At 46.4% G+C, this 21,321-nt stretch overlaps 1 protein-coding gene across 1 annotated transcript in view; it reads right to left on the bottom strand.

Moving 5' to 3' along the window:
• ADORA2B (adenosine A2b receptor) overlaps nucleotides 1–16,728 on the bottom strand; it is a 122,374-nt gene extending 105,646 nt beyond the window's left edge. Inside the window, exon 1 of the mRNA XM_069226286.1 lies at nucleotides 15,057–16,728. Within this exon, the coding sequence (XP_069082387.1) occupies nucleotides 15,057–15,382 (326 nt within the window). The 5' untranslated portion in view covers nucleotides 15,383–16,728. The remainder of the gene's footprint in view (nucleotides 1–15,056) is intronic.
• Between the last annotated feature and the right edge of the window lie 4,593 nt (nucleotides 16,729–21,321).

Below are 21,321 nucleotides of genomic sequence, written 5' to 3'. Positions count from 1 at the left end.
CGACTGATAACATGGTATAGTTGTAAGGTGCTACTATCCTCCACAGTTAAAGAGGATACAAATGGAACCACTGCCTTGCATAGTGAGGGCGGTCCTTGACAGTTAACGAGGTTTAATCTGGTGAAGCAATGTTTCATATTGGATTGTTTTTCAATGTAAAGCACATTTGTAACACTGATATGGCCTTTTAAACACTGTAGTGTATGTGGATCATAAGATGCAACACACTGAAATTCAGAAAAATCTTGTCAGCACATGCCCCTCCCGAGGGCAGACTTGCTGTGAATTACTCGATCCTTAGCAGTCCTTCATTCGGAACAAACATTGGCGAAGCCAATAGGTCTGGATTTGGCAACCAACCTCTTGGCTTTGTCAATGCACTTTTTTGTGTCATGGTTTTTGCAAAGCTTTATTGCTGGAGAAGCTATGGGATATATATATTAAAAACTACATTTTGGGTTGGAAAAAGCACACACTGTCATAGTAACCTTGGTACTTAAGCAACCTACTTGGTATGTAGATGTGCCCATTGTGAAAGGGCAGAATGCCCTCGCTCACAGTGAAGTTAGCCTATGGCTGAAATGGGCTGACCCACTTCTCCATTCTCTAGTAGGAGAGGGGAAAATGTAGAGGACAATAACAGATCAATGGATGTAGAGGGCTGGCTCAAAAGGTCCTATATGTTTATTAAACATATGACTTAAATAAAATCAAAAGATCCAGGCCAGTCTCAGACCTAAAAATAAGAAATCCTCAGTTTGTCATTATTAAGTCCCTCTGCATCCTCTTGTCTGAAGGCCTTTGTAGATGATGGATAAGGTGGGCTCTTGCTTGTGGCCGGATTCATTCATGTGATTGCCATAAACACTTGCAGGGGTGCTCCTATACCTTGACAGACATTCGCTTAATCGGGTGCTCCTAAAGTGGGAGGATATATTTTTTCAGTATGGCAGGAGGGTGATAGGCACATTTCGGTTTACTGTTCCTTTGTCCGAATGAGCTGACCATGTGTGCTCTACCAGCAGGCCACGAGTCACCACAGTGTTGAAGCATTGTGAAATAGAACATCTCCCAGCAGCAAGCAGAGCTCAGATAACCTTTCAATATGCTACTTCCACGAAAGCAGTTTCCCTGTACAGCCCAGTAAATAGAATTTCTAGGAAAAGAAGGGAGTTAATTTATGAACGTAGGCGTCCCTGCATAATGTAAAACCACCACATGGATAGCAGTCATTTACAAAATCTGCCCTCAAGAGGTCTCTGTGAATGCTCTTCCAAAGACAAGAGTGCAAGGTCTGTGCTTACTGTGCATCCATTCCGTGACTGTGGCATAGCACTACTGGGACAGAGACGGATACCATATGGGAAGCTGTCCATGGTTACAAAAATCCAATAGACAGTCAACCTGGGGCAGCGGCTCTCATAGGCTGACAACACTTTTGGCAATTCATGGAGTGGCTTCCATTGACTATGAGTATACAGTGGACGGTTACATCCTTGAGCATCTCCGACAGCTCCCATGGCAACAGCCATCTTATGGACCAGTGTTTGTGACCAGCTCTCTGACATAAGACAACCCTGTGAACATTCCCCAACAAGCAAAATAAAAGCACATTGAGCCTTTCACATTGTAGAAAGAAAAAAACTCATAAAACAAGTCAGCAGACAACAAACAACTGTATTAACTTCAGTCAATGCAAATTAAGTATCTAGACGACAACTCCTAGGAGAGATTTTTAAATATATTCAACAAATCAATATTCACCCATTGTGTTGCTCCAGGGAGGAATGGGGTCTAATGGTAAGTTATTTGATTGGGGAAACATAAAACAAGAGTTCAAATCCCATCTTAACTATAGGGCATGGTTTCAACCTGTACAGATACTGCTCCCCTCATTGGAAGAGCTCAGAATGCACAAACCCTGGAATTAAATGCTATATATAAAATGGACACTATTACTTTCAAGCGCTATAAACAGCAACCTGTGTGATGAAGAATAAATGTTCGTAGAAAGCTTTGCTCAGGATTAAGCCAGTTCACTTTAGATGGAGATTTAGTAACAATGGCATTGGAAGCAACAGGTCTTCCGATCAGTAGCCATTTTCCACCTACTGAATTCTAAGGTGCACCCAGTAAATCATGCCCCAAGCCTTCTCTTTCCTTCTACTTATCTAGTATGATGTAGTCTCCAAAATCAGGCAAGATGTCAGGTGAAGTTGAAACTTCACCACGTGAAGACAAAGTCACAAGGTTTTGAGATTTGATGGACACACGGGCCAGTAATCCAGATGGGCCTTGCAACACAAGGAACAGATCTTAGAATCGCCTTCATCTTCACACTGTGGCCTTTTGAATCCCTTCTCTTCTTAAAGGGTTTGGGAAACCCTCGCCTTCTGGCATGCATCTAGGAAAGACCCCAGCAGAGATGGCCTTATTTATAGAGGAAACGGCAAATTTCTAGAAAACCAGATACATCAACATGCCGGAAGTGTTGGAGTGAGTCCAGGGCTACTGCAATCTCCTCTGGATTTTCCATTCAATCAGACTATATCTGGCACAAGTACTCTGTTACTCTGGTAGTTTAATCATTGCATTATCTTTCAGTTGTTTAACAACACAATCTAGACCCTTCCCTGTGCCAGCGCAGCATAAACAATACTTTAAAAAATCATCTTAAAGCCAAAACAACTTGTCCACAATAGCAGGGAGGAGACGCCTTCCCAATGGGCCATTCATGACAGATACTTATGAGAATAATTGAGAAATGGGTTAGTGCAAGGTTTCCAAAGTAGCTCCAAGCAATTGCAGAATAACCGCTGACCAAATAAATTAGTGGCTATCCCGAGAACCTGGTATTGTGCTGGCACCCCTGAACCTATGATGGGCACCCCCGACTATTGTAGCACAAGCCTGTATTCTAACATATCATTTGGTGCGCTCTGAGGAACGGGTGCTGTATTTGAAAATAGTGCTCAGTTCCTAAACACGCAGGAGCCTACAATAAACCGACAAGACCTAGGAATCACTTCAGCCCAGCCCAAGACATGCAGGTTCCAAAGAAGTGAAGCCTTCTTTCTGTGCTGGAGTATCAGACTGCTCATCTGTTAACGACTAATATACACTTTAAGTATGCAATTATACACTGTAAAAAACTAAGTTTGGTTACGTTTGTAGGTAATGCAAAGGGGGTGACGTTAAATGGAGTGATATTTGTCATGCATTCACAAAGATATTAGATGTAAAAAAAATATGCTGTTCTTGTGTACAGTTAACATAACGGGAACTCTAACATCGTTTTCACAGACTCTGCAGATATGCTTCAGTTGCAAATATCCATCAAGATGGCGTCAGTTTTTGTGAAATGGAACAAGTTTCCCCCTCCCTGGTTTCAAACGGTCAGAGAATAAAGTGCTTACTCGAGGCTATGGTCAGAGTCAGGCCTAATGGCTCCACAGGTGATTTTTAAAAGGTCTCTGTAATGCAGTTTCTGGAAGAGCAGTCTCCATCGTATTGGTTCTCTAGGCCCGATAGATGGATAAGGACGCACACAAACCAGACACAGCTGCAATTCCCACTCAGCTGGAAGCGCCCTCCATTCCACACTGCTGTGGGGAACCCTCAGCAGATCTCAGAAGGCATCTAACAAGTTGAAATTGTGGTTTCACACACAGAGAATTGACATGGCGGCAAAAGAGAAAGAGGAGATTGCTTCTGTCGCACTTGAAGTCACTTAGCAATCTTAAGTGCGCAAGATCATATTTCCATAATGTTAGTGTCAGCAGCATTACGAGACAAAGTTTGAAGAGTTCCTGGAATAGTGCGTGTAGAACAGACAATGCGCTACAAACTGCAGGCCTTACAATTAGATGGCTACCTGGTTATAGAGTTTTCATGGCTCAGGTTGTTGTAATGCTTAGCAGAAGTACCTTCCAACAACACACGAACTGGCCAGACCACCATCAGCCACCCACCCTCCTCCACTCAATAACCCATATTGTGCCCCATGATGTCAACCCAACCAGACTCATGGTCCCATCCCGTAACTAATGCAAAAAGAATAAGTGATGGACGGAATGCTGAACAATGTCAAACATTCACCCCCAGTAGAGAGATCTGGGCCTAAATCCATCGTTTTTTTTGCTGCCCATGCCATTCCAGTTTGGACCCAGCCATATGCAAATCAGTCTTGACCCTGTTCCCCGTGGGAACAGTCCAGCCCGAATTACCCATCCCGTAACTAAGCAATAAGGCAAGGGTTCTCCTTAGGAAAATATTGATGAATGTTAAGTAATTGTAATCGTATTTATATAGCGCTTACTACCCCTGACGAGGCGTCGAAGCGCTTTTCGATGAGTAGCACGCTACTCCGGTACCCAACAAGAATTAGTGATGGATTAGTATAATTTAAATAAGGAGTACAGTTTTAGTATTATTATGAGTTAATTTGAGTTGCAGATATGAGAGTTTGTTAGTTAGATTGACTGGAGTAATGGAGGGGTGGAGGAGGAAAGAAATCCAGAAGTGTTAGTTGGGAGTTTATCCTTCATTTACTCAATCCAAAGGCTTGAGATGAATAAAAGGGGAGCGGAGGAGAAAGAGGATGTGGAAGGGTTAGGGAGAACATAGTAGTAGGGTGAGATGAATGCAGGAGAATTTAGTAGGGTTGTGTGGGAGGTCACAGAGGTAGAGTGAGGTTTGGTGAGTTAGATGTGGAGGTGGAGGGAAGAGCTTAGGCAGAGATATTTAGGAGATGAAAGTGGTCGAAGGGATTTGGGATGAGTCCGAGTGAGAATGGAGGATAGTTTGATAGAGACATGACATAAGAGTGATGAGTAGATAAGTGTGATAAAAAGAGAGCAGAAATTCATAGATATCTAGTATAACAACCCATGCAATGATCCACAAACATGCCTTTATATACGTTTATATTTCTAAGTGCTTCCTTTGAGGTTTAGTTTCTGTAAAATGAGCATCGTGGCCTACCCAACCGGAGTATTTTCTACGAGTATGTCAGTAGGCGTTACCTAGCATGTTTTTTTACGCCCCGTTTATATTGTACACTAAGGGTACGTGATGGGCCACGGGGTAAACGTCTCCAGCAACCTTGTGTGCCTTTGGCTATGTGATTGTTACTAGTGCGTCTTTGTGGAGATGTCCTCGTGCTTCTGAGCATCAACAACGCACCACCGGAAATCGGCGGTAAACGCAGTGGGGTCGTTTTGGAAAGCTGTCCATCATCGTGGTAAAAAGGCGGGAATTCCTTTACCTACTTCGAGGGTGGACGGGGCGTGGCTCAGCGGGCGGAGCTTACAGGTGCTTTATAAAGGGAGAACCTTCTACTCTGTGTCTCCAGCAGAGGAAGATAGAACCCGCGCGTCACAGTCAGATACAGATACAGATAACGCTCCAGTACATCATCAGTTCACCTCCAGGATGGATTCTAGATCTTTTCTGCTATGGGATCTCTGAGCGCACAGCCTTGCTTTATCTTTGCCAAGCCCAAGAGTTAGGGTGGCTTGTCCTTTCCAGAAGCTGAGCTTCAACTGCGGCACCTGCTACGATTATATTTGTAAGTGTTTCCTTTGAGGTTTAGTTTCTGTAAAATGAGCATCGTGGCCTACCCAACCGGAGTATTTTCTACGAGTATGTAAGTAAGCGTAACCTAGCATGTTTTTATACGCCCCGTTTATATTGTACACTAAGGGTACTTGATGGGCCACGGGGTAAACGTCTCCAGCAACCTTGTGTGCCTTTGGCAATGTGATTGTTACTAGTGCGTCTTTGTGGAGATGTCCTCGTGCTTCTGAGCATCAACAACGCACCACCAGAAATCGGCGGTAAACGCAGTGGGGTCGTTTTGGAAAGCTGTCCATCATCGTGGTAAAAGGCAGGAATTCCTTTACCTACTTCGAGGGTGGACGGGGCGTGGCTCAGCGGGCGGAGCTTACAGGTGCTTTATAAAGGGAGAACCTTCTACTCTGTGTCTCCAGCAGAGGAAGATAGAACCCGCGCGTCACAGTCAGATACAGATTACGCTCCAGTGCATCATCAGTTCACCTCCAGGAAGGATTCTAGTTCTTTTCTGCTATGGGATCTCTGAGCGCACAGCCGTGCTTTATCTTTGCCAAGCCCAAGAGTTAGGGTGGATTGTCCTTTCCAGAAGCTGAGCTTCAACTGCGGCACCTGCTACGATTATATTGTACACTAGGGGTTCGTGATGGGCCACGGGGTAAACGTCTCCAGCAACCTTGTGTGCCTTTGGCAATGTTATTGTTACTAGTGCGTCTTTGTGGAGATGTCCTCGTGCTTCAGCGCATCAACAACGCACCACGTGAATCAGCGGTAAACGCAGTGGGGTCGTTTTGGAAAGCTGTCCATCATCCTGGTAAAAGGCGGGAGCGCACAGCCTTGCTTTATCTTTGCCAAGTCCGAGAGTTAGGGTGGCTTGTCCTTTCCAGAAGCTGAGCTTCAACTGCAGCACCTGCTACGATTATATTTGTAAGTGCTTCCTTTGAGGTTTAGTTTCTGTAAAATGAGCATCGTGGCCTACCCAACCGGAGTATTTTCTACGAGTATGTCAGTAAGCATAACCTAGCATGTTTTATACGCCCCGTTTATATTGTGCACTAAGGGTACGTGATGGGCCACGGGGTAAACGTCTCCAGCAACCTTGTGTGCCTTTGGCAATGTGATTGTTACTAGTGCGTCTTTATGGAGATGCCCTCTTGATCCTGCGCATCAAGAACGCACCACCTGAATCGGCGGTAAACGCAGTGGGGACCCTTTGGAAAGCTGCCCATCACCCTGACAAGGCAGGAAGACCTTTGCTACTACGAGGGTGGGCGGGGCTTTACCCAGCAGGCGGAGCTTACAGATGATTTATAAAGGGAGAACCCTGCACTCTGCTGTCGCTAGGAGAGGAAGACCGAACCCACTCGTCAAAGTCAGATTACGCGCCAGCGCATCATCAATTCACCTCCACGAAGGATTCAAGTTGTTTTTCTGGTATGGAATCTCCGAGCGCACAATTCTGTTTTGCCTTTGCCAAGCCCAAGAGTTAGGGTGGCTTGTCCTTTCCAGAAGCGGAGCTTCAACTGTGACACCGGCGACGTTAATATTTGTAAGTGCTTCCTGTTTCGGTCTAGTTTCTGTAAAATGAGCATCATGGCATCCCCAACTGGAGTATTTTCTACCAGTAAGTCATTATGGGTTACCTAGCATGTTTAAACGCCCCTTTTGTATTGTACAGTTAGGCTATGTGATGGACCACGGGGTAAACGTCTCCTGCAACCTTGTGTGCCTTTGGCAATGCGATTGTTACTCGTGCGTCTTTATGGAGATTCCCTCGTGCTCCTGCGCATCAAAAGCGCACAAACGTGTTTTGCCTTTGCCAAACCCAAGAGTTAGGGTGGCTTGTCCTTTCCAGAAGCGGAGCTTCAACTAGGGCACCTGCGACTTTATATTTGTAAGTGCTTCCTGTTTAGGTCTAGTTTCTTTAAAATGAGCATCATGGCCTACACAACCGGAGTATTTTCTACCAGTAAGTCAGTAAGCGTCAGCTAGCAAGTTTTAAACACCCTTTTTGTATTGTACACTAAGGCTACGTGATGGACCACGGGGTAAACGTCTCCAGCAACCTTGTGTGCCTTTGGCAATGCCATTGTTACTAGTGCGTCTTTATGGAGATGCCCTCTTGATCCTGCGCATCAAGAACGCACCACCTGAATCGGCGGGAAACGCAGTGGGGGCCCTTTGGAAAGCTGCCCATCACCCTGACAAGGCGGGAAGACCTTTGCTACTAGGAGGGTGGGCGGGGCTTTACCCAGCGGGTGGAGTTTACAGATGATTTATAAAGGGAGAACCCTGCACTCTGCTGTCGCTAGGAGAGGAAGAGAGAACCCACTCGTCACAGTCAGATTACGCGCCTGTGCATCATCAATTCACCTCCACGAAGGATTCTACTTTTTTTTCTGGTATGGAATCTCCGAGCGCACAATTCTGTTTTGCCTTTGCCAAGCCCAAGAGTTAAGGTGGCTTGTCCTTTCCAGAAGCGTAGCTTCAACTGTGACACCTGCGACGTTTATATTTGTAAATGCTTCCTGTTTCGGTCTAGTTTCTGTAAAATGAGCATCATGGCATCCCCAACTGGAGTATTTTCTACCAGTAAGTCATTATGGGTTACCTAGCATGTTTTAAATGCCCCTTTTGTATTGTACACTAAGGCTACGTGATGGACCACGGGGTAAACGTCTTCTGCAACCTTGTGTGCCTTTGGCAATGCGATTGTTACTCGTGCGTCTTTATGGAGATGCCCTCTTGATCCTGCGCATCAAGAACGCACCACCTGAATCGGCGGTAAACGCAGTGGGGGCCCTTTGGAAAGCAGGGGGGGGGAGCCACAAACTAGCAAGGGAATTCACACAGTCACAGCAAAAACGATTTTGAAACAAACACCACTTTAAAAGAGGCCAGGCTGCCTGAAAACACAGAGTCCACAGTAAAACAAACACTTTTTGAACAATTAATACTATTTGACTAGAAAATATCTTTGGGCTCCTTACCTAGGTCTCTTTGCAATCCTTGAACACTGGGCTGTATCAGGACACAGGAGAGATGTACAGAGGAACACAAAATGGAGGTGCCTGTCTTTGGCCTTCCCTCCACCAAGTAGGTGTGTGCTGTACAGGCTTCCAGCAAGTCTGCTGGAAGAGGGACACTGCCCCGCTTCAGAGTGCCAAGGTGGCCCTACAGATAGCAATGTCGCAGGGCTCTGCAAACAGGAGTGGCACAGCAGAAAACTATACCATAGCAACTATGGGGGGACCCAAACAGGGAACGGACTGCTCTGCGTGAGTGACAGTGCATGAAGAAGGAATGCCATTGGATGGGTGGATCATGGTATCTGTGCCTGGACTTAAAAGAGTATGCAGAGGGCTGAGTCAGCATTGCAGAGAGAATGGGTTTGCTTCTTGAAGCTGCAGTGTTAACCAGGATTGGTTCTCATGACTGCTTCATTTGAGATGGACTCCTCACCCATGCTGTCACAGGCAGGAACCAGGTACACCCAAAAGATCACTAGGCTTTCCTTAGCCACTGCAAATCATTCTCCTGGGGTTTGTGCACCCCACCATCTCAGGCAGCCTGTGCCAGCCGCAGAAAACTTAGAATCACAGGGTGACGCCTACAGGCAAACAAAGCAGCATTATACTCCTGGGATGAAGTGAGGGAGAGAGCATCATGTGTCACTGAACTTCTTTTCCATTCCTGCTTCAAGATGATGGAGATGCAGGCTGGCAGTAGGGTGCTGTCAACCTGTTTCAAGCAGAGTGATATCCAACCAGCATCTATGGAATATTTTGTGCTTGATCCACTTCTATTTATGTGGAATGGATGTGTGGGCATAGTGGAGCAATTTAGGACCTATTTGGTGGATCTAGATAGAAATCACCACCTCAAGATAGATACCAAAGTGGATTTTGGTCATGCCCATTGTACTTTCCTATGATAAGATGTGTTGATACTTAGTTACAACTCTGGTTCTTATTAGCTTGAGAGTTTTTCTGGTCAAAACCAAATGGACACCCAGGCCCGGTTTCTTTCAGCAAGGGGGATAGTGTGGTCTCTGAGTAGTGCACATCCTCCCTCCTAGAAGGCTGCACAGCTGTGGTCCTGGGAAGCTCTCTCCTGGTTTTTGGCTAGTGGCACTACCGCAGGGCTACTCCCTACTCTGTTGTTGACATTGCCACTAAGCAGCAGACACTGTGTCCATCATAAACAGAGCACTGTATTGACCAGGGTGGTTAGAATTAAAAGGCTCTATAACAAAAGCCATAATCTAGCAGAAACATTGGTATTGACAAAACCCTACTGCAGAGTACAGGGTCTTCTTTTTATGGCCAGGAAATTGAACTTTAGCAACTCAAAAGGATGATGGCTGGAGTGCTGAAACTTTTCAAACACTCACCCCCAGTCACAGATCTGGGTTTAATCATCGTTCTTTTGTTCACTATACACCCCAGTTTGGACCCAGCCATATGCAAATCAGTCTTGTCCCTGTTCCCCATGGGAACAGTCCAGCCTGAACAGACAAGCCAAGTCCTCCCTGGATCGGAAACAAGCATCCTGGGCGCAGGTTTCAGGGTATCACCCTTCATCAGCTAAATCAAGTGTCACAGTGAGCACAGGACCCCCGTCTGGCCATACCCTTCCCACTTAGGGCAACTTTAGCAACACAAAAGGATGATGGACAGAATGCTGAAACCTTTCAAACACTCACCACCAGTCACAGATCTAGGTTTAATCCATCGTTCTTTTACTCATTCTTGACCCTGTTCCCCGTGGCAACTCAGGCTGGACTGTTTCCATGGGGAACAGGGTCATGACTGATTTGCATATGGTTGGGTCCAATCAGGTGTGGTATGGTGTGCAAAAGAACAATGGGTTGAACCCAGATCTCTGACTGGGGGAGAGTGTTTGAAAAGTTTCAAAACTCCGTCCATCATCATTTTGTGTTACTAAAGTTGCCCTAAGTGGGAAAGGTATGCCCAGACATGGGTCCCGTGCTGCTCACTATGCCGTTGGATTCAAGCTCATCGGTTGATACCTTGAAACCCGCGCCAAGGATGCTTGTTTCCGGTCCAGGGAGGACCTGGCTTGGCTGTTCGGGCTGGCCTGTCCTCATTGGGAACAGGGTCAAGACTGGGGTGGCATGGTGAGCAAAAAGAATGATGGATTAAACCCAGATCTGTGACTGGGGACGAGTGTTTGAAAAGTTTCAGCACTCCATCAATCATCCTTTTGTGTTGCAGGAAATTGAACTCACAAAAAAGATAAAGCAACTTGGTGTTTGGATGGATCAATGGTAAATTCCCAGGTTTTAGCAGATAACACTAATTTTTAGTTATTGAAGCAGAGTAAAATACTGCATCGTTTACTTTTGAATTTAAGATAATTTATGATAGTTTCTGTGATCAGCTCTTGTCTTCACTATACAAACTAATTGGAAAGTTCTGAGAAATTCCCATCCAGTCTACGTGTTGTGCAGAATTCTGAAGAAAGATTTATCTCATTCTCATCCTTGTAGTGAAGCAAAGGAAACTTCCGGTACAGCCAAGTAAAGATTTCATTAAAAAAAAGTCATGACTGTCTCTGCACTTCTCGCGCCGACAAGACAGACAACATGAAATATCGGCCACTGCTGTCTGTATACCCCAGTTTTTTGTTTTTTCTTTACTTCCGGGGGCTGGGGACTCGGGGGAAGACAGCTCACTCGTTTTTTTTTGCCTGTCATTCCTAAAAATCCACATGACATCTGCACCACTGCCAGTGCCGACAATCCTAAAATTCACCGGACCTTTGCACCGCTTGCAATAAAGGCAAAATTAACCAGACATGTGCACCACCTCCAATGACAATTTATATACAACAGGTATATGTTTTTTGTTTTTGAAGATTACGTGCTTTGTATATCACAAGGTAAATTCAACTCTAAGCGCGTGGGTGATGGTAGCACTCATGATAAGTAGCAGACCGGAAAAGTACTGGGTCCAGTGATCGCACGCCCCCTCCCCCAATCCGGTCATAGCCATTACAGCTTCTAACATTTGCGGTCAGGAAGCGTGGGGAAGCCCGTAGTCCACGCTCATTCGGCTCTACTGAGACTGACCTCAAAAGTTCCAAAACTATCCCCGTGCTGGAAGGTGAGAAAACGATACTGACAGATTCAGGGGTTGGCACACATACTCGCTAGAAAAGCCACATTTAACGTGCAGAGCGCCGGACTGCCCCGCTCGGGCGGCGCTTTAATGAACATAAACTGAAACTACCTGCTGCACAGAAAGCGCCCAGAGTTCTGCGAGGCGTTTAAATCCGCCATTCAGCAGAACAAGTGAGGGCGCGGAAATCACTGAGCGAGCTCCGCGGTTACCTGTGGAAAGTCAAAGAGCAGACAGACGCGTCTAAGCGCTCTCCCCGCTCTAGTGTTGTGGTCCCCCTTTTCTTCCACCCGTGCGTCGGCCCCGCCCACTCCACCCGCGCATTCAGGTGCCCGGGTGAGCGCACCCTGCCCACGCTGCTCGAGGAGGCGAGGGATGCGCGTGCCCGCGCATGTTTGTTCTGGGTGTAGCATGTCCAAACAAGCACTGTTTGACTCTCAACAACTACTACTTCCATTCATTTCATTATGTGACCGATTCCGACCACACCCACGAAACTCCTGTAAACATCGTCCCCGCAACCAGTTTGTGTCGTGCTTCTAACAACACTGCGTGCAGCGCTGCACCAAAGCCCGAACAGCTTCTAGGCGCAAGGTGGAGCGGTATAAAAACAACGACATAAATGTGCGGGTCAAACCTCATTGGAGCTCATAACACACCCCTTGCCCGTTGGGCCAGAAGAAAATCTGTAGAAGGATGTCTTATTTTGGGTTAGTGGGACCAGACTTTGAAAACCAAAAACTGGGGCATTTGGTAAAAAAATAGGAGGACTACTATTTTACATAAACTGGGGGGCACAGGATGACAAATGACTGCGCTCATCAACATGGAAACACAGGAAAAGGAACTAAGGGAATACATCAAGTGCAACTTTTAAACCCAGTATCATGCGTGTTAATTAGATGGCCAGGGGCGTTGCTTGGACAGTATGATTGGAGGGTGTGACAATCACGCTGGCACCTGATGTTAACATACATTATACCACAAGCAAGGCGCGTGAGAGGGGCTTAAGAGGCAGTGGAAAGGAAGAGGAATGCAGATTGGGGGAGTACCAAGTGAGGGAAAGCGCATTATTTTGTGAAATAACCAAGTAAAGCCTTTCCAAACAGAGAGAGGGAGAGAGAGTGTGTGTTTGTTTCAATCTGTGTGTGTAAACCCGACAGACACCTTACCATACCCTACTTAAAGCACATGCACCCAACTATTTATCACAAAATACATTTATTAGAGGAGCTAACCCCCCCCCCCATCCCAAGAAGCCATGCCCCCGTAAATGGCTTTCCTAGAAGAGCTACCAACAAGCCCAGACATGAAAAAACCCACAAAACATGCTTTCCTCCGTTTCCAGTCGAACCTCTCAAAGCCGGGACATGTGCTAAATTTGGAAGGACAACTAGTGAAAACTGAAACACCTGGCCATCCTACGGTGTAAGGGTTTTGTTCGCTGCAATAGGTTGCATGTCTCCCACCTCAGAGATATTATCGCAGCTACCAAGTGACTCCACGATCATGGGTGACATTTTATCTAGTCCTGAAAACCATACGCCCCAGCTGAGTGAAACAAGCAGCAATGTGCTCTGGCACACACCCGTGCACTTAATGCTCCACACAGATCCATAAGTTGTTCTTGGCGCCACTATCCAATGTATTTTATCACTCAGTAAAACATTAGCGCATGCCAACCTCACTGGCCACGATCGCATATGACTCACATCAAAACAATAGGATACAAACAAAATATCAACAGATCACTTTGACTTCTGTTAATGAGGATTCCAAAACTACAACAGGCACCCAGAAGCGTACACATGGCTGGACAGTGCTATACAGAAGCAGTCAGCATAACATAGCACTTGATATAGGGTCACTTGGTAATCAGGTGCAAAAAGGAATCTGGAGGCACTGTGAACATTCAAATATCTCTTTTATTCTATAGATAAACCAAATGACTTTTCAGTGCCTCTTTCTTACAGGCAAAAGGATTCTTCAGTGTCCTGAAAGTTAATTCCAGTCGTTTGAACTACTGGGCACAAACCACACTGGTATGGAAGCAGTCAATGCAAGATGTTTAGCAATAATAATAATTGTCAAGATTAGAAACATAAGCTGATGGCAACTGGGATCAAGCCTGGCTCTTCGACTAAACTCCACTACACGCCCCCCCCCCCACAGGTCCTTGAGACCCTAACGGGTGATAAGCTGCACTCTACAAGAACCATTGATTGATTGGTCAACCAACAAGTTACTACAAGTGGGTCCTCTTGAAGACTGAGTCTCACCTAAAAATACATTGGATGAGGAACCCCCCAGACAAAAACAAGAAAACGTCCAATCAAGTTTAACCCCTCAGACATGTAGCCAGTGTTAATTTTTGTAAAAGAATAAGTGCCCACAGTCAAAGTTTTGCACAGAAGCCTGCAGCAGGCACCATCAAGGGATGAGTTTCCAAACACCAAGACTGCAGTCTTGATTCCACCTATACCTCTTTAATCTGTCACGTGACACCCCCGCTGCCTCCATATGTCACTCTTGTAGGTTCTTTGTAATCCCTACTTTCTCCCTTTGTTATTGTTTTTTTCTTCCAACTTTTTCTTCCCCACTTTCGGGTTTTTCTCTCTATTACTTTGCTTCAAAGTCCATTGAGAAAAAATACGTGCTGGCCCCCGAATGTGATTGCCTGTGGCCCCACTTTCAACCACTTGTTCGATTTACCGCTAGATAGAAGGTAGACCGCTCCTCATGGGACGCAAGCTCTCAGAATTCGTACACAGGCCAAACACTTGTTTACTTTATTTATATCACACAGACAATGCCAAGGGAAGCCCAGCTTCAAGGTGCCGAAGCACAAAATGATGCACAAGGCAATAAATTATAATCTAAAATGGATGTAAAAGAATTGAGGGAAAAAAACTACTTCTTGGTGACATTCACTGCACTAACCTCATTTCTGTAAGTTATGTGATTTCGTTAGCAGGCACATTGACCCACTCGCCGCACAGTTATTAGCATAAATTTATGTTTTTCTGTGGACTAAATGATTAATCCATAACTACAGAGAAAATGCTGGTCATATGTGCGTGGATATATATATATATATATATATATATACATAGATAGATAGATATCACGTATATACAGATATACAAAACACATGGAGCAGCTGTGGACAAAACTGATCACCCACCACAATTTTAGGCACAAATTCCTAATGCTGTGATCAGCAGTACCACTTTAAGGTCCTATATGTTCATCTTAGTGGCCAACAGTGGATTTGTGTTGACTTAACAAGAGCCATAGTTACCTCCACAAACCCTACTAAAACAGACCACTGCGTGCACTTACCGGAGTGGGATCTTGATGGCCAGGTAGCGGTCCACAGCCACGGCCAGGAGGCTGAAAATGGAGCTTTGGGTCAGGACCAGTACGAAGCAGGCGAAGAAGAGGCAAGCGTGGAAGTCAGTCTCGAAGCCAATGCTGATGGTAATGGCAAAGGGTATGGCCAGCAGGCCCACAGCAATGTCCGCCACCGCCAGCGACACCAGGAAGTAGTTGGTGGCATTCTTCAGGGTGCTGTTGATGGCTACGGCCCAGCAGACCAGGACGTTGCCCGCGATAGACAGGATGGCGATGATGATTTCTATGGTAATGTAGGCTGGGTTCACGGTCATGTCCAGTCCTTGGCGAGGAGGAGCAGGGGGTGCATGCACCGGACTGGTAACTGGGGGTCCCCTTTACTTGGCAGGGTCCATGAAGGGCCCATGCTTGGGAAGCTTCATGGTGCTGCAGGTGATGTCCTTCATAAAGTCCAGTGTTCTGAAAACCTCTCAAAAAGAGATACCTACAGAAATGTCCTGAGACTGTACTCCTGCATACATAGTGGTTTCCTGTCCCCAAGATGTCAGAGCCTTCCTTCAGGAATGGTTGCAGAAGCTATTTCCAGAAATGAGATCCAAAGGAAAAAAAAGAGGGACCACTGTGTAGAATCACAGCAAGATTTGCCTTCCCCAGAAACTCTCAGCCCTGCTGCAAACTTTCCCAGCCTCTTCCTCTGAACTCAAGAGATCCCCCTCCGCCCCACTTCCATTCCATTTCCAAAAGATCGATACACAAAACAGGGCGCCCGTTCCCTCCTCCTCCCTGCAGCATCTCTCCTCCCCGTCACTCCCCCAGGGTGGAAGTGCTTTGCCCAACTCTGAACTGAAGCCAGAAGAGTGCACAGGGGAGTCAGCCTGAGGGGCAATTGTTGGTACTAGCAGTGATGGGATTTCTGCCCTGCTGCCACCTGGCCGGCAGCGGAGCCACACCCCGGGGCCCCCGCTGGTCTTCAGGCCGCCTTTAGATGCGGGCACAAAGCACGAGACAAGCTCCTCGGGGCTCAGACCTGTTGATGCCGCAGCCACCTCCACGGAATCCTCCCCAGCAGCTACAGGCACTGGCGAGGCTCGGTGCAGCTTGTTGCAAAGCGGTCCCCACAGATGTCCTCCTCAAATCACATTATTTGCTTTCAGTCGTCACAGCACACATAGAACCCCTCCATGTCCACCTCCCTTGCTTGGAGTGTCAGGGGCTGCCTGTCTCCTCGTCTTGTCCAGCTGTCAACTTTCCTTCAGTGCCTGAGTGATGAAGAAGCGCAGCAGCTGAGGAGACCCCGGTCTGCAGCTCGTCTCCAGACTGCAGCTCGCGTGCAAGGGTCCTCCCTCTCCTTCCTCTAGTGGCTCCTGGTCTGCGACCCTCGAGAACGAGAGCAAGGCATCCTGCCCCGTTGCAACCCTCCTGTCCCGGACAGTCAGCCCGTGGCCGGGCTCCGAGTCTCGAAAGTTGAGGCTCCCTCTGGCGCGTTAAATTCCTGAGGGGGGGATGCTGCGGGGGTCCCGTGGGCCTCAATAGCGGTGGGATTGTCTTTACCAGCCTCCTTCCTGGGTGCCAGCGTCCGCCTGGAGAGGTATGTGCAGTAATCCCAGGACTCGGGCTCTAACGGCGTCCGGCTACTCCGTGCACATCGACTCAGTTCATTAATACCAGGTGTCTCTGCTTTTAGGAAGCCACTGAGCCTACTGCCTACAGACACCGTCCCTCCTTTCTACTTTGGCGCCATGCGCCACCTACAGGGCTGAGCTGGTACTGCTGTGCCGGGGAGGTGCTGAGCCGCTGCTTTACTAAAAGCATTGCCAACCAAAACCGTTTGCACGCCTGTCTCACTTTTTAACTGTATATTCAGAGTCCCTTTTTGCACTTTCCGCTTTGCATACGATGTCCTCCTCCTCCTTTCAATCTCTCATTCAGTCTATCCTTGTTCCCGCTCTTCTTTCCACTTTCGCTACCCATTTCTGCTTCTCTAGTCCTTTATCTCTTACCTTCTGTCTCGTTTTTCCTTCACCTTTCACAATATCTCTCGACTCTTTCTTAATGCCCGGTCTCTCAAGTGACCAAGCGAGGCGACATCTTGCCTTCAGGGATGCCGTGTTCGAGACCGGGGCTTTCTATTTTATAATCGATATTTTCAGGTATGTTAGTAGCAGTGTAACTGGTTACGTTGACGCGAGACAGGGATTAAAGTGGGTTATTTATTTATAAAGTTTACAAAGTGTTTTTATAAAGTGCGAACAAGTCAGAGTGTTGAAGAAATAGAAGGCGGACAGTCTGCACAATGCTAAGGTTGGAAGTTAAATAGTAAATAATTAATGCACAGCGTTGGAACTGGTTTCCTTATAACACAGAGTAAGTAACCTTGTAACTTTTGCTTCACCCATTTCTCTCTCTCTCTCTCTCTCTCCGCCCCTCCAAATTGCCCCTCCAAATTGCCTCTCTTGACTGTTGCCTTCTTTTCTCCTCGCATTCTGTCCTGTAACTCCTCGTCTATTTCACCCCACCTTTTATTTCACAGCTCCACCTTCTCGACTTTCGCCCTAAAATACTTCATTTTGTCGTCATCAGTCCTTCCCCCCTACTGTAAGAATGAACCCCGCCCCCCCGTCCCCACTTGTGTCTCGCTTCGTGTCTGTCATCTATCAAGGAGTCGCCCCCGCCTTTCACACACCTGCATGAAAGGGCACACACGGGTGTTTGGTGAAAGATAAGGAAGGCATTTTAAGTGATTAAATAGAAAATCCAGGTGTCTCTGGGCGCAGTCCCACTGGCCGGAAGGGGCTTGGAATTCCAGAATGAACGAAGGATGGGGGTCGAATCCCAAGGCACACATGCGGCAAATAATGGTACAGTCCTCTGGCGGCATCTGTTAAGTTATTTAAAAAAAAGATTTGCAACGTTTTCTATGAAACCAGGATGGGGGAAAAAGTATTTTTCAACTTTTTTATTGGGCAGTAGTGTCGAAAGTTTAAACACTGGTCAATATAGTTTTACACTGTTAAGTGTTCTGTTTTATTTTGCAGCCTTTTTTCCCTTGAGGAAGGATTTCAAGAAGTTAGAAAGTTACATGGCTTAACATTGTTTATATTTCCCCATTCCATAGGCGTAGCTTCGGTGGAGTGTTTGGGGTGCTACACCCCCCCAATAAATATATTTTGTGATTAATAGTTGGATGCATGTGCTTCCGTCGGGGACGGTGCGGCGCCTGCCGGATTTCACCCGGAATTTTTACACACAGATAAAAACGCACACACGTTCTCTCCCTCTCTGCTGGGAAAGACTTGAAAAATGTTGGTTATTTCACAAAATAATGTGCTTTCTCTCACTTAGTACCACTATCAATTTGCGTTCCTCTCTTTCCGCTGCCCCTTAAGCCTCTCCCACCTGTCTTGTTGTCGTACAATGTATTTTAACATCATGTGCCAGAGTGATTGAATGTTAGGAAATCTGAAGCTAACACACTCCAATCATGCTGATCAAGCCACGCCCCTGCTCATTGCTAATCAGATTATTGGCCCTGTCCAACTTCCCAGAATAGTTGCCACCACCGAGAATTTCCGAGGGGCACGTGAGTGTCTCCACCATTGAATAGGATGGCATTAATAACTCAGTGGTCAGGAAACAGTTTGTGCTGAGGTCCTTTTGAGTAAAGAAATATATAACCTCCTAACTGACTGGACTGATATTTTTTTTTAAAGGAAATAATTTGTAAAATGTGAAACAGCCTCCTTTTAAGATCGTTCCTAGGATAGATCGTTCCTAGGATAGATTTTATGTTATCCTAGAGGGGGCTTAGAGGCCATCCATTTCTTACCATTAATTGGTTTGTCACTCTTGCTTGCTTGCTCCTTCCTTGTCAGTGTCTGTAGGCTTCCTTCCTCTACGTGTGTTTGTCCCTTCCCAAGAGCAGTGACGTGTTACTTGTGTCCTTGCACTACTTGCTTTTTCAGGTGATACTTTTCCATTTTGTTTAAGCATTCTACAAGTGTATGCTCATCAGCTATCTCCCTCGTGTACTTCTGCCCCCCTTTATATTCTTCTTCAGTCCCATCTGCCAAGCCCTCTATTGTATATATGCCTGCCGCCAGCCCCTCTCGACCAGCCTCTTTTGTCTGGCTACTTGCCTCCAGCCTCTCCTGCCAACCCTCTGTTGGTTTGCTTGCACCAGCCCCTCCCTACCACCCATCATTGCCTGTTTGCCCCAGCCCCTACTGACCACCATCCATTGTCCGTCTGCTTGCCTTCTGCCCCTCCTGCCAACACTCAGCTGTCCATGTGGTTGCACCACCTCTCCCAACCACTGTCAGTGGTTCATGTGCTTGCCCTAGCACATCCTGCTGACCATCAGTTGTCTCTCTGTTTACCTTCAACCCCCCCGCCCCCTGTTATTCAAATGCTGACCCCAGCCCCTTCTACGCACCCTCTGTTGTCTGTGTGCCTCTCCATCCCCTCTCCCCTCTCCTTTCTTCCTTCCTCCCGCCCCTTGTGGTGCCTTTGGGGAGCACATGGCTATAAAAAAGCAGTGCTATGATGCTACTGGAACTAATGTGCTTAAAAAAAGCATTAGGGCTGGCCACATCATAGCACTTTAAAAACATATTTTTAGCCACCCTGCTGTACATTGACAAACCAGTAGCTCTTGTAAGGAAGAGCAGTTGGCTTTGTCAATGCTTGTTTGTCAAAGCCTTGCACTCTCTCCGACTCCCTACCTGCCCCCAAAGGAAAGAGGTAAGCTCCACAGATTAGATATCAGTGTTCTGCAGGCTGCACTAGAGTGGTCATCTTCTAGTGCTGTGGTGTAATGGAGCGAGTGACAACTATAGTAGTTGTTTCCTCTGATTGAGGGAAGGAGTGGCGCCTGCAGAAGAAATGTGAATTAATTAACTTTTCTTTATGAGTGGGTAGTATTCTGCAGCACACGGAGAGCATCTTTCTCATCTGTGCAATGTAGGTATCTTGTACAGGTAAGATGTGCAGATAGGGACTGGCACAATCTTGGGTACAGGTCAATGGGTGTCCATAGAAAAAAGATATTTAATGTGTTTGCCTACTTTTTGTATAAATGAGAAAAGCAAGGACCTGTCGCGTATGTTCTCATTAGGGTAACAAGGCTACTGGATTTTGGCAGTAGGGTCGCTGAGGTAGTGGGTACTGAGTACAATTTCACACCAGGTGACACCTGTCGGCCTAATCCGGGGTTTCCGGCTAACTAGCAGTGCCCCATCTCTGACCGAGATGATTGTGGCAACCAAGCTCATGATAAGATAGACTCCCCAGGGAATTGTGGTACATCAGATCTCATCCTGTTTTCTCAGTTAATAAGATCTCACTCAGGCAAAGACAACAGAGGCAGAATATGTTTAAATAAGCATTTATTAAAATATCTGCATCCTAGATAAAAGCAGGTACATAGCAATAACGGGCATAATGGAAGTCAATTGGAGAAGGCATGTGACTAAAAATGGGAAACACAGGAACAGTCCTACCATGCTGTCTAGACAGGGGAGTGGATCTATAACCCCTCACCTATGCTAGGTATGAGCACAGCATACTAAGCCTAATCTGCCCTTCGGGTTTCCCCCTGAGAGAACATCATCCCTCATACCTGAAGAAGAGGCCTGAGGTCTAAAAAGACAGTGTCCCCATCTGGATCAGGGCTCGGTCGTCTGAGCAGGTGGCTTGCAGCAATCAGCATACAGTTGTGGTCATCTGGCTGGAATCTCCCTCTAAGGTGTCTGGGACTAAGGGTTGTTTTATAATAAACCCGCTGACATTCTAAGGAATGGTCCCCACATATGAGTGTGTTGTTTTCTGTGAATGCAGGTGACACAGCATACCACATTTGTCGGCAACCCTATCTGACTAGCCTTGGAAAAGCACAAAGTGAACTTTATGTCCTACTAAGAACGCAATGCTTTCCCTAGGCGAAAGTACAAGATAGAGAGACATAAAACAGCACCGCAAATGAAGCTATTGCTAGAAAAATAAAGCAATGCTGAATAAAACATAGACAGGTAAAAGTGCACAGCTGCAGGCCTAGTTAGCTAAAACATCGTGCCCGGAACATTCTTAAAATAGCTACGCACCCCCCCCCCCCACCCTAGCAGGTCAAAGGTGGTTCAAAGCAAATTCGAAAATGAGGCACAAAAAAACCTAAACGAAAGCATCAACCAAAGCGTTAATTTGAGACAAGTTCAGCGAATACAATCCATAGGAAAGGACAATTTTAAAAAACACGATG

Source organism: Pleurodeles waltl, chromosome 3_1 (assembly GCF_031143425.1).
Source record: "Pleurodeles waltl isolate 20211129_DDA chromosome 3_1, aPleWal1.hap1.20221129, whole genome shotgun sequence".
NCBI classification, from domain to species: domain Eukaryota; kingdom Metazoa; phylum Chordata; class Amphibia; order Caudata; family Salamandridae; genus Pleurodeles; species Pleurodeles waltl.
Note: the sequence above shows the minus strand (reverse complement) of the source record. Positions and strands in the feature narration are given on the sequence as shown.